Raw genomic sequence first — 16,178 nt, 5'->3', positions numbered from 1 at the left:
AAAGTTATTTTGACATATTTATATCTGCTATAAGTCGTTTTAACGGCAACCAAAAAGAATCCGAGGGCTCTGTGCGAAATTCAGCCAACCTGGAAGCGCTCGTGATATCCAGTAAATCTAAGTTTGGAGTTGCATACATAGGACAGGATCGCTACATCGTCCTTTAATACTTGAGAGTTAGGTGGAAATCAGTCACCCTAATTGCAAGACGAATGTGTTTAATTCCATGCAGTCAATCATTATATTGGGTGAACACTTTGAACTTTGATTTAGTAAATGGAAAGCTGTAATATTCAAAGATACTGAGAATCGCTGATGAAAATCTTCGCCGCATATATTCATTATCTTGGAGTTATTGTGCAATCTAAATGTACATATGTTTGCATTAATTATTGTGGTTAAGGCGTGCTCTGAAAACAAGGTCAGATTTGGCAAATGTATGGTGTCTCGATAGTGTCAATAGCAAAACCTAAACAACCAACACTTTGCAACGCTGTCACAAAACACCTCGTCGAGCTGATATTGCTTTACTTTATGCGCCGTCGCGCAAAAGGAACATTCAGGACAACGCATCATTGCACTATGAATAAATGAGTTGCGTTAATACTCCAACCCATAAATATATTTATCTAAACTATATTCTCAAAATACATATCTGAGGATGCTTATCTCTTAATTTTTTACCCATAGTTTTCCTATATATACACTGCTACAATTTGTGTTATTACTATGCAGGCATTTTCATATAGTCTAGATTTCATTTTTTTTTAAATCATGACCCCAAGCAAATATAAGGCTTCAGGAGAATTTCAAAGTTCAACATAGAGATATGTAGGAAAAATGTTTAAAAACCGTTTCCAAAAGAAATACAATGTTACAATCTGTGATATTACTAAGCAGCGTTCTTTTATATCAAGGTCAAAGCGTTCTACATTTGCTATGTTATTTAAATATGAGGAATCTTTAACTTTTAATGAAATTTTGTTAGATGATGTATCTGAAAACCTTAAATCTTTATCTAGAATTAGGTACCAAACTACTTTTCATTTTTTATCTTATTTATTTTCTGATTTGTTATATAAGTAATGGTTAGATCATATTAAAATTTAGTAGGTGGGACATGTGGAGATTACACGTGAGTATCAAGCAAATATAGAATTTCGCCAAATTACTGACCGTTACTTATCCAGTACATCTGCTGCTTCATTGAATGTCTTATCTGAATCAGATTTTGTTCGCCTAAACGCTTGTTTTACCTAATAATTGATTTAAAAGGTTTCAACGCCAAAAGATCAACCAAACCGCAGTTTTTAAATTCCGAATCTGATTCTGCAATTCTATTGTTTTATGAAGCAAGTTATTAAATTCCTTGTTTTGATGAGCTTCCAAAACATCGAATTATGCCAGTGCTGTGTGCTTTAGTGTCCCCAACATCTAATTTCCTTTCCTACTTTATCAATATACGGAATCAAAGCCACCTTTGTATATTCAGTTATTGTTTCGGCGGTCGACCATGCAATGGTTTTGAGAATGAGTGATGTTCGGATCTTATGGAATGAGAAGGAAGGATGGCATCTTTCCGTTAATACCTTGTAAATCAGCTGAAACGGTAACTACAACACCGTCATCGAAATACCGATATCATAGGTAACATGTATCTCTCTTTTGTGGTCAAAGACTGGAATGCTGTAATCTTTCGATTCTTTCACCTTGAGGATCCATTCACCAGTCTGGACCATTTTTAAGCCTTTCTGATCAAACTTTATTGTAAGTCCATGTGGCATGTTATTTTCTTTAACACATTTGCAATTTTATTAATAAAATCTCCTTTATTTTTTATAGATCATCGGGCTGTTTTTGTATTTTTTTTCTTTTGACGAGATTCATTTTTCTCGTTAGAGAACTGGCGTATTCACGGTGAATATCCATGTGTCCACCGTTTTCTTTCAAAAGAGCCCGATTCTCAGCGAAGACTATTCCTTAAGCAGCGGCAACAACGACTGTTGTGTTGTTGTACACCTCCGGATGCACGTACAGTTTTAATGAACAGTTCTTCTTCATCTAGTTCACCTAACATTAATAAACAATAAACATTCGCACATTTTTGTTTGTTTCATTTTTTACATGAGGATCATCGCATCGTTGTTGAAAAGGAGCAATCCAAAAAAAAGGGAATTACAACTTCTAAAAGTCTAAAAGTCCTAATCCGTGGCTAGCGTTTTTAACACATTCAGCTATAGTTTTATTTGTATTGTTAATTTCCTTCACTTCTCTTAAATTTCTTACATGCCCCCAAAAAGTGGCCGGGCCAACTTCCTGTTCATTGACTTTCTTTATGTAAATTTAAAAAAATGGTTGCTGCCAAAAAAAACCCATGCTACATGTACATGCCTGCAATGATTAAGTATACACACGAACAAGCGTTGCGTTCATTAGCAGTTAAACCAGTCGGTAATCATTTATGAATCGATACAGTATATCATATACATACGTAATTATTGTAATTATCACATTCTTGGATTTTATATGAAATTATTTCATTTCTTTTACGTATGTTTTGCATGATTGATATTTACACAAAATAAAATTAAACTGATGACCCCCCCCCCCCCCCACCCACCCAAAAAATAGATATCATTTTCCCATTTTTATGCCTAGAATGGTAAATTGATGCTTTATATGCTTGACAAAATTCTTAAAGTCAAGTTACAAATGAAATTGCCATGTAGATAAGCAGAAGTCAGGACCCCCCCCCCCCATCTCCACGCCTGGAAAACTAACATTTCTTTAATTCACATAGTTAAATTACCGGATAAATGGCTCACACTCCCACCACCACCATCACCACCCCAACCCTGACGAACCTAAATATCCCTCTGATCCCTCATTTCAACCTGGATAAAATTGGATCCGCGCATTAAAACGTTCCCTGTAATTCAAGGATACGTTTTCTTCAGGTTACGATTTCTCTAGGGTACGATTTCTCCTTATACCTTTTTGCACGCCATCTAGCGTTAATTTGGTGCATGACTCTTGGTTTGCCTCCATGATCGTTTATATTGGTGTTTCTTAATAGTGCAAAAGAGGCTCTTGCCTTTCTTTTAAGCTGGTCTGTTTTGTAATTAAGCTTGTTTTTAAAAATTAGTTGTTTGTTTTACATTAACATCTTTTTTTTTTACCCGTTCCGCCACCCATAGTAGATATTTTAAAAAGTTGTTAAAACTGACCTTTAGACCAATACTGGGGCCCCAAGACGGGTTTAAAGTTTAACAAGCATCCTGATATGGTGTAAATTCTAAATTATTAAAACCGTGGTTTCAGATCCAATGCCAGGGCCCAAAGAAGTGTACACAGTTTAACATTGAAATATATCAAAGTTTTATCAAAGTACAGAAGTACTGAAAGCCGGGCTCTTTAATGTTTCATTATGCATATTGTATAGTAAAGACTGGAAATAAATATCCCTCTTTCTTCATGCGCATTATATATATGCCAAAAGTTTGAGTCTTTGTTTGACATGCTACTGATTTTAGGAACCGTACATATCAGTGTGTCCAACGGTACTAAAGCATTTCAGAAATCCTCCCGGAATACGGTAGCTCGATCATAATCTAATTAATATATTAACCACGCAAATCATTTTGTTGTATTCCAAATATCTTAAACACAACAAAATCTATACCGGAACTTGACTGTGACTCTAGTTTTCTCAAAGATACAGTTTTAACCTTATTTGATTAAATTTATTTTTATCAGTTGTAGTTTTCTATTCATGTTAGCCTGAAGCTTTTCGCGTGACTTTTTTTTTTTGGACACCAGGTCATTTTCCCACACTTAATTCTTATCTTATTAGACTAAGTGCAATCATTTCAGAATTGCAAGGACTTATTAGCAGAGGGTTGTGAACAAAAAGGATAGTTGCCATGACGAATTATTTTGCCTTTTATATTATTATCGTTGTGGTTAATATCATCGAACAAGTTCATAGTAAGTTTATAATTGTGTGTACAAAAAGCAAACATTAAATTAAGTGAGGTAAGTCATGCGTATTTAAAAAAAACTTCTTGGGCAAATACCAGTGCATTTTACATACAGAATAAAACTGACTTTATTTCGACTTTGTAATTCGTGAAATTACAGGTGCTGGGTGTCACGTAGGATGGATTCAGTTTCAGAGCAAATGTTACTGGTTCAGTCATGACTCCAGGTCTTGGGCAGACGCAGAGGTATGTTAAGGATATGGTACGGATAAAACTGAATTAATACCAAATAAATCAGTATAAAAGACTAAATAAAAAAAATCTAAGAAAAAGGAGAGAACGAGCTATCACTTCCATGAATAATCGAGAAATATAATGAGATTTTTTCGATGATAAATTGGCAGTTGTCTGTTAAAGGGGCATGGTCACGACTTTGGTCAAAAAATATTTTTTTCTATTTTAATATTTACAATTCCTTAGAGAAGCATTTTTGATAGGCAACGGAAATTTGAGTGGCATTTCTTGAGTTATAAGCGAGTTACAGAGCTTGAAATTCTTCGCTATGTAAACAAAGCGTTTGTTTACATTTTGAACGTTGAAGTAAAAATTTCAGTTTTAAACCTAAACGAATGTGTAAGACGCTAAAAACTGTTTATTTATGCTTAAAATAAATAAAAAGATAGACAAATAAGCTGAAAAAAAGATTTTTAACTGGTATATTGAACCTGTGTTAACAAAACATTGTTTACATGACAAAGAATTGTGAGCCCTGTATCATGCTTATAACTCTCAAATTTTATTTGATCATTAGAAATGCATTAATAAAGCTTTATAAATAATAAAAACATAAAAATAGATTTTAACAAAAATCGTGACCATGCCCCTTTTAAACCATGTCTGCAGCATATTCCAATCAGACCCCACCCCTTCCCCGACCGAATATTACAGGATAACTTAATTATAACCCAGGGGGTTTACTCCTATATTTATATAATAATCTTCTTTAATAATATTTATCCAAGTGAAAAAAAACAACTACCAAAAGAATTTTAAAATACCAAAATATAATTTCATTAACATGGAAGGTAACCTACTGAGTTATTCTATAATATTCCGGGGGGGGGGGGGGGGGCAGTGAACTAGCATCAATGATGATCAACCGAGATTTGGTTATCGGCAGCCATACAATGCTCTCAAATCTTGTTTTCGCCTAACACATTTTATTCACCTTTGTTGTGTTCCATTTCGCCGTAGCTTGTTTTTATATATCATGGCAGTATGTGTTTCAGAGTATTTGTTCCGTGTTTCACTCAAAGCTGGCAGAACCGATGAACATCGCCGAGTCTAACTTTCTGATGAGTCACAGTCAAAATCATCGTACGTTTCATTTCAGAGATTTATTCGTGAAAAACAAAATTTTCTTGTGTAAAGAAGAAACTAGACTGACCTATTTCTACATTCTTCTGTCAAATGTATCATCTGTGCGACCAAATCATAATTTTGATTTGTATTGCTTTAAAGCTGCAAACTTCTGGATTGGCATATCTGACATGATAGATGATGGTAGATGGATTTACTCCTCCAACCAAGAAGTAATACAAGTATCTGGATGGAACCCAGATGAACCGAACGGAAACACTGGAGAGAACTGTGTCGCTATGTGGCACTCTTTTCATGGTAGATGGGCCGATTTAGAATGTGGAGTAGCTCATTCATTCATTTGCGAGGCTGATATTGAGTACGTTCATCTTTGCAAATTAAGCGTTTTTAAATTTTAAAAATTTCGTTTTACATAATAATGCATCTTACTTTATTTCTATAAAATTAAAACATATTAAGAACATTTCAACTTTTTTTGCTGTAAGGTGAATCATTTAACCGTCAAATGTAATTTTTGAAATACCTTTTTCAGAGATATTGATGGAATCTTGGGTTAAACGTTTTAATGGAAATATATGTTATTCAAAAATAAAGTCAATTACGCAATCATTTTATATCAATTCTTTTCCTTCTAAAAATGGCAATCATTGGTATTGAAACGAGTCTTTCATTAAAGCAATATGAGCTGTATTTCTTAGAATTTTATTTTGCTGCAAAAACTTGCTTGTATGATACGTCTGCCTGTAACTTAAACTTTTATGATAAATAAGATTTGTAAACATCATTAAATAATCATAGTTCAGTCATAAGGAATATATAGCAGATAAATTTTTGTACAATACGACAATAATTCAATTTTGCTCCAATTATCGCTCCTTAATGGCTATTCCCACAAAATCAGAGCTAACAGAAATTTAAAACCACGATTTTTTAGTCAATTTAGCAGAAAATAACATTTTCTTTAAAAAAAACATTTGAACATGAAAATTGCAGCTCATACATGTATTGCCAGTAAAACTTATAAGTTTTGTTTGAGTCATCTAAGAAGTCTCTATTTATTGCAATTGTAGTTTGATACCCCTTTGTTTTATTTAAAATGAAAACAAAATATCGGATCTTTTTTATAGGCCGCTCACTCTCTGTTATTTTAAGGGGGCTGTTCCGCCATCTTGTACATTTTAGAATGAAAATATAAACATTTCTTGAACTGGTTTGTGTTTGCCCTCACCTGACTAACACTGTTAGTTAATTTTGTCTGTGTCAATGAAAGTACAGTGACGCTATATTTGCAATGAAAAATATTTGCATAGTTATTTTAATTAAAGATAATTAATTTTTAGACACCTATCTAACTTCCAAAAAGAATTTTACACTTAAAGAACTAAAAAACAACATTGGATCTGGTTAAGAGCTGTCTGTCAAATTCAACACAGATTGTTTTGAATTGACATTATTCTATTTTCGATGAACACATAACGCCAATGTGCCTCCAAAAACTTATGAGTTCTAAGTATAGACTAAAAATTGCTTTGTTCTAAAAATAGACCCAATGCCAACTGATGAAAAGGTTACGCTATATTGGGGCAAAGTAACTACATTGGTGTGGAAGATTCACCGAAAGCTCAAGTGAGCTTTTCTGATTTTTTTGTGTCCGGCGTCTGTCTGTCAGTTCGTCCGTCCGTCCGTCTGTCTGTTCGTCCGTCCGTCTGTCTGTCTCTCTGTAAGTTTTTTTTTTACACTTTTGACTTCTTTTCAAGAACCATTAGACCAATTTCAACCACATTTGGCACAAAGCATCATCTGGTAAAGGGGATTCAAGTTTGTAAATATAAAGGGCGATGCTCTCTTTTAAGGGAAGACAATTATAAGGATTTATTGAAAATTTGTTGATATTTTAAAAAAATCTTCTTAAAAAACCATTTGACCAGAAAAGCTGACACTTGTGTCGAAGCATCTTCAGATAGTGTAGATTTAAGTTTGTTCAAATCATGGTCCCTGGGGTAAGGTGGGGCCACAATAGGGGTCGAAGTTTTACATAGGATTATATAGAGTAAATCTTTAAAAATCTTCTCAGAAACTTATTAGCCAAAAAACTGAATCTTGTGTGGAAGCATCATCAGTAAGTGAATATAAAAAGTTGTACAAATCATTACCCCCCGGGGTAGGGTTGGGCCACAATGGGGATGGTCGACGTTTTACATAGGAATATACTGTGTAATTCTTTTAAAATCTTCTTCTCAAAAACCATTTGACCAGAAAAGCTGAAACTTGTGGGAAGCATAATCAGATAGTGTAGATTCAAGTTTGTTCAAATCATGGTTCCAAGGAGGTACTATGGGAGGCACTTTGGTTCCCAGGTCGTCCATTCGAATTTTTTTTCAGACCTGCAGCTACTAGGGACCATGATTGAAACAAACCTGCATGTACACTGTCTGAGGATGCTTCTACTTAAAGTAAAGCTGTTCTAGCCTAACTTTCTATATATATCTATATATATATATATATATATGCCTATCTAAGATTTCATTCCCCCATTCTGGCCCCATCCTACCTCTGGAGACCATGATTTAAAATACTTGAATGTACACTGTCTGAGAAGGTTCCACTCAAATTTGAGCTTTTCTGGCCTAATAGTTTTTTAGACGAAGATTTTCAAAAGAACTTTCTATATACATGCCTATGTAAAAATTCACCCCCCATTTTGGCCCCACCCTACCTTTAGGGACTATGATTGAAACAAACCTGAATGATCTACACTGTCTGAGGATGCTTTCACTCAAAGTTGAGCTTTTCTGGCCTTCAAGTTTTTAAGACAAAGATTTTTTTAAAAACTTTCTATATATACATGTTTGCCTATGTAAAAATTCACCCCAACGCCCCATTGTGGCCGCCCCACCCTACCACTGGGGACCATGATTTAAATATATTTGAATGTACACTGTCTGAGGATGCTTCCACTCAAATTTCAGCCTTTCTGGCCTAATATTTTTTAGAAGAAAATTTTAAAAGATTTTCTCTATGTATTCCAATGTAAAAATTCACCCCCCCCCCATTGGGGCCCCACCCTACTCACAGGGACCATGATTGAAACAAACTTGCATGTACTCTGTCTGAAGATGCTTCTACACAAATTTGAGCTTTTCAAGCCTAATAGTTTTTTAGATGAAGATTTTTAAAATCTTTCTCTATATATTCCTATGTAAAAATTCATCCCCATTATGGCCCCATCCTACCCCTGGAGACCATGATTTAAATATACTTGCGTGTACACTGTCTTAGGATGCTTCCACTCAAATTTGAGTTTGTATGGCCTAATTTATTTTGAGAACAAGATTTGTAACAAATTTCTTAAATATTCCTATGTAAACATTCATCCCTTCACTGTCGCCCTACCCTACCCCTAGAGACCATGATTGAAACAAACTTGAATGTTCGCTGTCTGAGGATACTTTCATTTAAATTTGAGCTTTTCTGGCCTACTAGTTTTTGAGAAGAAGATTTGTAAAGATTTTTCTCTATATATTCCAACGTAAAAATTTGCCCCCCCCCCCATTATGGCCCCACCCTACCCTTAGGGACTATGATTGAAACAAACTGGAATGATGTACACTGTCTGAGGAATGTTCCACTCCAATCTTAGCTTTTCTGGCTTAATAGGTTTTGGGACGAAGATTTTTAAAAACTATTTATATATATACATATGTAAAATTCTTCCCCCATTGTGGCCCCACCCTACCCCTGGGTTCCATGATTTAAACAATCTTAAATGTACACTGTCTGAGGATGTTTCCACTCAAATTTGAGCTTTTCTGGCCTAATAGTTTTTAAGAAGAACATTTTAGAGATTTTCTCAATATATTCCAATGTAAAAATCCATCCCCTTCAATTGGGACCAACCCTACCCCCGGGAACCATAATTTGAACAAACTTGAATTTACTCTACTTGAGGATGTATCCACACTAGTTAAAGCTTTTCTGGCCTAATAGTTTTCAAGAAGGTTTTTTTTAAAAAAAATACCAACAAATTTTCAATAATTCTAAATTATCTACCCTTGGATGTGGCCCTTCATTTGAACAAACCTGAACCCCCTCCCCCCCCCCCCACCCAGCGATGCTTTGTGCCAAGTTTGGTTGAAATCTGTCCAGTGGTTCTTGAGAAGAAGATGAAAATGTGAAAAGTTTACAACAACGACAGCGCCAACACCAAAGACAACGCCGAAATACAACGAACAAATTTTGATCAGAAAAGCGCACTTGAACTTTTAGTTTAGGTGTGCTAAAGATGGTTTTTTGGCCTAATTTATGTGTAATACTGCGATTATTCAAATGTAAAATGTTTCAATGGAAGGTACTAGGGGCTCGCCATAAAACAAAAAAAGGTATTCTTCATTATTTTTTTAATGGTTACCCCCAAAATACTCTCCTTTAACCGACACACATGAACCTTTTCTTTTTCCAAAAATGATCTCACAGTCTAGGATTTAAGCTTGGGTGTTGTCATAAAAAATTCTAATGTTGCGAATTCCAGGCTTTGGTCTTATTATTTTGTAATGTTTCTTTACTTTAACAGCACATAATTGTATACATCGGCCTTTTGGAATAGCAACATAAACTACAGGTCCATCATTATTAAATAGAAATTGCGAATCATACATTCTTTGTACTTTTGCATCGTTTTGCTGAACATGGCATTTTGTCTTTTTAGTCAACAAAATCTTGCTATCAATTTTCCTCTGAGGTTCAAATGAATGTATCAATGTTTCATCACATGTAACAATTTCCAATAAACGTCGTTTAATATTGCAATTTTTGTGTATTTTAAGTGATTTCAACACATTTCAAACTGCAATCGTTTTTTTATGTTTATAGATGATGTATTCAAATTACAAAGAATGTCCCCGATGGAATGCATACTAAATTTGCTATTTGTTTAATGATAAATCGACCATCATTAGTAATGATATCGGTTATTTTTGCAAGTAATGCATCCGTTGAAGCCACACGAGGTGTTCCAGGACGTTGCTTATCCTTAAGGTCTGTTTGGCTATTTTGTTGATTTGCTGACCCACCTGTAAACTTGTATCAATGACAGACACTTGTTTCCATACACAACACACGGTTCTTTTAAAATTTCTTTCGAGTCTCTGACTAGTCTGACACTTGCTTTTATGTGGACGTCATAATTTTTACCTTCCAGTGAAAAGGAAACTGCATTCTTGTAAATGCTTCTTTAATTTGGAGGGTGACAAAACACACGGTTGATGAGCAATGAATTGATGGTATATAGTTGACAATATGTTGACAATAGACAAATGATGTAAGACGTAAGACGATATCAGCTTTTCGAAGGAATATTCGATGATGAGCCGTGGTCAGATAGACGGCCATCAACAGAATATGAACCAAATCGTGCGTGAAAAAATTCAATGGTCAATTGAACCGTGTATTTATGCCATCTGATTAAAGACATTATTTATTAAACGCTTTTAGTATCTCCGCACGCCAGTAAAATAAAAATAGATTATTTAAAAGAAATTAAATTGGACAGTTTTTCGTGCATTGCTTGACATGTAAATACTGAGGGTTTTCAGAATATTTCTAAAATGAACATCAATGCATATGCAAATGGGGAAGTCAGAGCTGAATGTTTTTTATTTTTTCATGAGAGATGAAACAAACTGATTGTAGCACGACTTTGTTCAGTTGAATTCCCTATCATCTATTTTGTGAAACACACGCGACTACAAGTTGAGTGGCTGATAAATAGATTATCAAAAGTGCTGAGTCTGCGTGTGCCGTTGAATGTGAAGTCGTTTTAATATCCGCTTCTGTGCCGCAAATTTACAATGCGCACGTTGCATGACAAGTCGTAATGGTATCACATACATAGACACTGCGAAATGTTGATAATGTGATATATTGGGTTATTTCTTTCTTTCCTTCCTTAAATTCTTTCCTTATTTCTTCAATTGGGTAATTTGTTTCTGAAATCTCTGAAACGACAAAATAGAGACTGAATAAATAAAAGGGAAACAATTTTTGACATTCTTACCAAAGTACATTCCTTTATGGGTCATGGAGTCAGTCCTTATCTCTATATTCATTTTGTTTGAATTTGATCGGTGAATGACGTGGAAAAACAGTATGATGCTTAATTCTGCGTTTATAATAATTGCAGTTTGCACAATGAGAGTTTATTGTAAGTACAATGTTTTTTCTTTCAGCATTGAAATGATGCGATACTAGTATTGTAATATTATTTCTAATGGATGACAGAAAAACTGAGTTCATTTTCATCTAATCTGTTTTCAAGGTGTTGGGTGTCACGTTGGATGGATTCAGTTTCAGAACAAATGTTACTGGTTCAGCCACGACACCAGACCCTGGGGAGAGGCAGAGGTAGGCCATCCTTATGGAATATAAGGTTTATAAACATGAAAAAAAAACTGTGCAGTTGTAGCGGAATAAGTATATATAAATTTTTATTTTTTGTTGTATTGTGTAATGTTTTATAACATTGATCAGAATTTTTATTGCTATTATCAATATGTTGTAAAAATGCCTTGCCTGTGTTTTATTATGTGGATCCACTTTTGTAAAACAACTCTTGGAAAACATGCAAAAATTGAAATGATGATGTCTTTAACTACTGTAGATTCCTTATTTTACGTGAGTACTTAAATCAGCAATCCCAGGGTTTTGTATCAAAATGCGAGGAGATAAAATAGCGAAAGCGGAACTTTTATACTAATCTCTTATAATGCTCAAATCTCAGAAAATTAAAGCGAGATTTTAAATTCCGCGAGGGGTGCTTCTCGCGATTTTACGTGGATATTAATTCCTCGCGTTTAATTAGGAATTTACAGTACTAGTTACTTCAATAAAATGTTTGAACGAACACGTCGCTATTTGTAGTTTGTAAAAATTAGAAACGTTGCAAACTAGTATGGCAAAAAATGAAAAGAAACCAAATATTTGATATTCATACTTTTCAAAGTTTCTTGTTGCACACCTTTTACTTTTGCACAGCGATAAGACCCGTGGACCTCCTTAAGGTTAATAAACTCTTTGATACAACATAAGTCAAAGATTGCATATCCCTCTTATGTATATTGTCATTAAGCACTATACCTTGTAATATAAAAAGTATTTCATTTTAATGCAATGTGTGGTTCTCATATTCTAAAAAATTAATGTTAAACATAATCAGGATACATAGAAAAGATCACATAATGTTCCGAAAATAAAACATTTTTCATAACAAGAGATAACAATTTAAAATATATACCATATATAACATATAGTATCAAGGAATAGAAAACAATATTTTATACATAGGGTATTTAGTCACAATGAATTTTTTTGAAAATTTCTACCTTAAAAATCTACGTTCATTTTGCAAGAGTTAACGTTTCCGAAAAAAAGGATGCAGCAGAAATAATGTTTCATAAAAAGACTACGAATACTATCTTGGTTTATTCTTCTTGGTGCTATTTTTGAATGATAAAAGTCTTGATGATTATTTTTCGGAATGGACATTGTTTAGTTATCAAATTATCAAATTTTCTCTCACATAGAAGACATAGAACTTCGAAATAACTTTCAAGTTTTAAAATGATTCTGTATTTTACGAACTGGCAGCTCTATGAACTACTGCAACACTTTGCAGTCCCCAAGTGAATAATGTGCATTAAATGCGATGTTTAAAATGCTATAAACCAAACCTTCTATGTCTATGGAAAACTTTTTAACTTCTGAAAATAATTCTCTAAAAATTACTTCGAGGTGTCACAAAATCCACAGAAGCCTTTTAAGGAAGTTACCCCTCGTATCAGGGTATCCATGAACCTTTTTATAACTTTGCGCTCAACGAATACAGAAATAACCAAGAGTATAGGATAAAACTAAATCATTTATTTATATCGCTTCCTACTCCCAAAAAGGAGATTGTAGCATTTATATGCAAAGCCTTTTTTGAGTTTCTATGGAAATCCAAAACAGACAAAGTTAAAAGGTCTCTTATAACACAAGACTACTTGTCAGGTGGTATGAAAATGGTAGATGTTAGAAGTTTTATTACATCACTTAAATGTACATGGATTAAAATGTTAACTTGCTCACATAAACCATGGATGGATATTTTCTATGCTCTCAATGGAGATGATATTTTACAGAAATTGTATGATTTTGGAGATAGTTTTGTGTTTGATTGTTTGTTAAAAGAAAATAACGCCTTTTGGAAAGATGTTTTGATTGCTTGGTCATGTTATATGAAATCTTTTACTTACTCTCCGCACTTTAAAAACAAATTTCATTATATTCCAGTGTGGTATAACTCTAATATAAAAGTTAACAACAAACCAGTTTTTTTTAAATCCTGGTATGAAAAGGGAATAAAGGTTGTGCAAGATTTTTTTGATGATGATTGTAATCTTTTAGACTTTGGAGTTCTTAAAAACACATACAATCTATCTGATAGTTGTGTGATGCAATACAATAGCATTGTTACAGCTATTTCAAAATATTTGAAATCATTGTTAATAGATAGGTCTTCTTTCAAAAGACTTCCTAATCCATATGTACCTTTATTTTTTGAACCTCTCATATCTTCTGAAAAATGCTCAAAAATCTTTTATAATTTCTTGAATAAAAATGAGGCTATTCCAACCTCAATCAGCAAGTGGGAGGCAGAGCTTAGGCCATATGGAGTAGACACAATATCAGTGCAAGATGTTTTTAAAATTTGTTATAAAACCACTAGTGATTCTTCTGCCCAGTGGTTACAATTTCGAATCTTACATAGAATTGTTCCTGTTGGAAAATACTTTAAGAAAATTAACATTAAAACTTCTGATTGTTGTGGTTTTTGTATGGAAAATGTTGAAACAATAATACATGTTTTCATTGCTTGTGATAAAGTACAAACACTCTGGAGTGATTTAAGTCTTCATATATACAGAAAAACCTCTGAAAGAGTTGGTTTCAATGTTTCGAATGTTATTCTCGGTGATCTACCATTGTCAAACAATAACAGGGTTATAAACTTCATAATTCTATATGTTAAACAATATATTTTTATATCCTTAATGCAAAACAAAATGCCAAATTTTCTTGGATTACTCAGTCATTTAAGAATAAAATACCATGTAGAAAGATATGCTGCTATCCAAAATCAAAAGCTGCGCAATTTTGAAAAATTGTGGCTTACATGGAAAAACATTTTAGATTAGTTTATGATATTATGATTATTACTATTCGTATTATTATTTGTTATTTATTTTTTGGTTTTTTATTTTTTTTGGTTTTTTCTCTTTTTTTGGAAGCAAAGTAACCATTTACCACTAATATTGAAAAAGGAATGTAATTATACTTGTGTGTGAGTGAGTATGCATGTGTATAAAATTTATAAAAACTGAATTTAATAATGTCAACATTAGTACTAGTATGTATGGAACAAAAACAATAAATTATAAAAAAAAAAAAAAAGAGTATAGGATAATAAGACTTGGTAAGGAAATCGGCATTTTTGAAGTTTGTAATTGAGAACTATTCCATGGTATTGTAGGGCATCTGTGCCGTATACCACTCCAAGCTAGCAGAACCAATGAACACCGCCGAGTCTAACTTTCTGATAAGTCATAGTCAAATTCAACGTACGAAAAACGTTTGTTTTATACAATGTAATTCCTTATCAAGTAAAACTTTCAAAGTAAAGAATACATCTCTGAAATATTTGTATCAACGCATGGATACATTGTACTTGGAATCTTGCTTTATGTTTACCGAATAGCCTCAAACTACTGGATTGGTATAGCTGACATGATTGAGGAAGATAGATGGATTTATTCTTCCAATCAGAAGGTTATAACAGTGAATGGATGGTATCCTGGAGAACCGAACGGACACACCGGGGAGAATTGCGTTGCTCTGTGGCAGTCATCGCATGGTAGATGGGCTGATGTGGGCTGTGGAGCAGCTCTCAGATTTATCTGCGAGGCTGATCTTGAGTAAGTGTAATAAGCGAATGCGAAACCATTTTGCATGTCAACATATTCGTATATCTCAATTAAAGTGATTGGAAAAATATTAAAATATTTTATGTAAAATATTAGAATATTTAACAGTTCTATTTTCTTTTTTTTTTTTTAGAGAAGTTGATGGAATCGTTGGCTGAACATTACTTTTAGTGATAATCACAAATGAAAATCAAATACTTCCTGGTTGATTTATTTCTTTTCCTAAAACAAAATAATACCAAAGTATGGAAATGTGTAAATTAAATTTAACATAATTAACATCAACACAAATCGTTATAATGGAAAATCAGCTAAAGACTTACAACTGCTTGTTGAATGTTTTAGATTTATTTTCATTGAACTTTATATCCGTTGGTCTAAAGGGGATTATATAGGAAACTGCTTTATACATTTCATTATTAGGATAGCTAGGTTCACATATACTCGAATTATGATATTAGCTCATAACTGCACATACCCTGTTCATCACAGAATTAATTTTAAGAAAATACGTCTGCTTATTCTTATCGTCATACTCTTTAAAGCACCATACGTAAAACGGTAAATGACATGCAATATACGAGGGCTGCTCAATATGTAATGTAAATTGTAGCACAGCACAAAAACGATTTGCACGATTTCAAGGATGAGGATACGATTGGATAGCTCTATTCAATTCCTTTCAAACAATATAAACACAAGCCATCAGCTCCTCATAGTTTTGAATTTATAGTAACTTCATTAGAGCCAGTTATTGACCACTGTTGGAAAAGTTTGAAAAACAGTTTGAGAACATTGAAAA

General features: G+C 33.5%; 1 protein-coding gene across 1 annotated transcript; it reads left to right on the top strand.

Moving 5' to 3' along the window:
• The first annotated feature begins 3,848 nt into the window (after window positions 1-3,848).
• Window positions 3,849-15,632, top strand: LOC136270135 (perlucin-like protein). The gene is made up of 7 exons (XM_066066737.1): window positions 3,849-3,987; window positions 4,141-4,226; window positions 5,270-5,357; window positions 5,502-5,718; window positions 11,674-11,759; window positions 15,151-15,367; window positions 15,510-15,632. The coding sequence occupies exons 1-7, from the start codon at window positions 3,924-3,926 to the stop codon at window positions 15,532-15,534; spliced, it is 783 nt and encodes a 260-aa protein (XP_065922809.1). The 5' UTR covers window positions 3,849-3,923; the 3' UTR covers window positions 15,535-15,632.
• Window positions 15,633-16,178: the final 546 nt, after the last annotated feature.

Source organism: Magallana gigas, chromosome 7, assembly GCF_963853765.1.
Source record: "Magallana gigas chromosome 7, xbMagGiga1.1, whole genome shotgun sequence".
NCBI lineage: Eukaryota > Metazoa > Mollusca > Bivalvia > Ostreida > Ostreidae > Magallana > Magallana gigas.
The sequence above is the reverse complement of the archived record's forward strand: the minus strand, read 5'-3'. Positions and strand labels throughout refer to the sequence as shown.

What these genes read in the sequence shown, in the direction of transcription:
- LOC136270135 (XM_066066737.1), top strand. Translation starts at nt 3,924, where the DNA reads ATGACGAATTATTTTGCCTTTTATATTATTATCGTTGTGGTTAATATC. An exon ending in TATCATCGAACAAGTTCATA is followed by an intron (nt 3,988 to 4,140) that starts GTAAGTTTATAA and finishes GTGAAATTACAG; the next exon opens with GTGCTGGGTGTCACGTAGGA. An exon ending in GACCCTGGGGAGAGGCAGAG is followed by an intron (nt 11,760 to 15,150) that starts GTAGGCCATCCT and finishes TTTACCGAATAG; the next exon opens with CCTCAAACTACTGGATTGGT.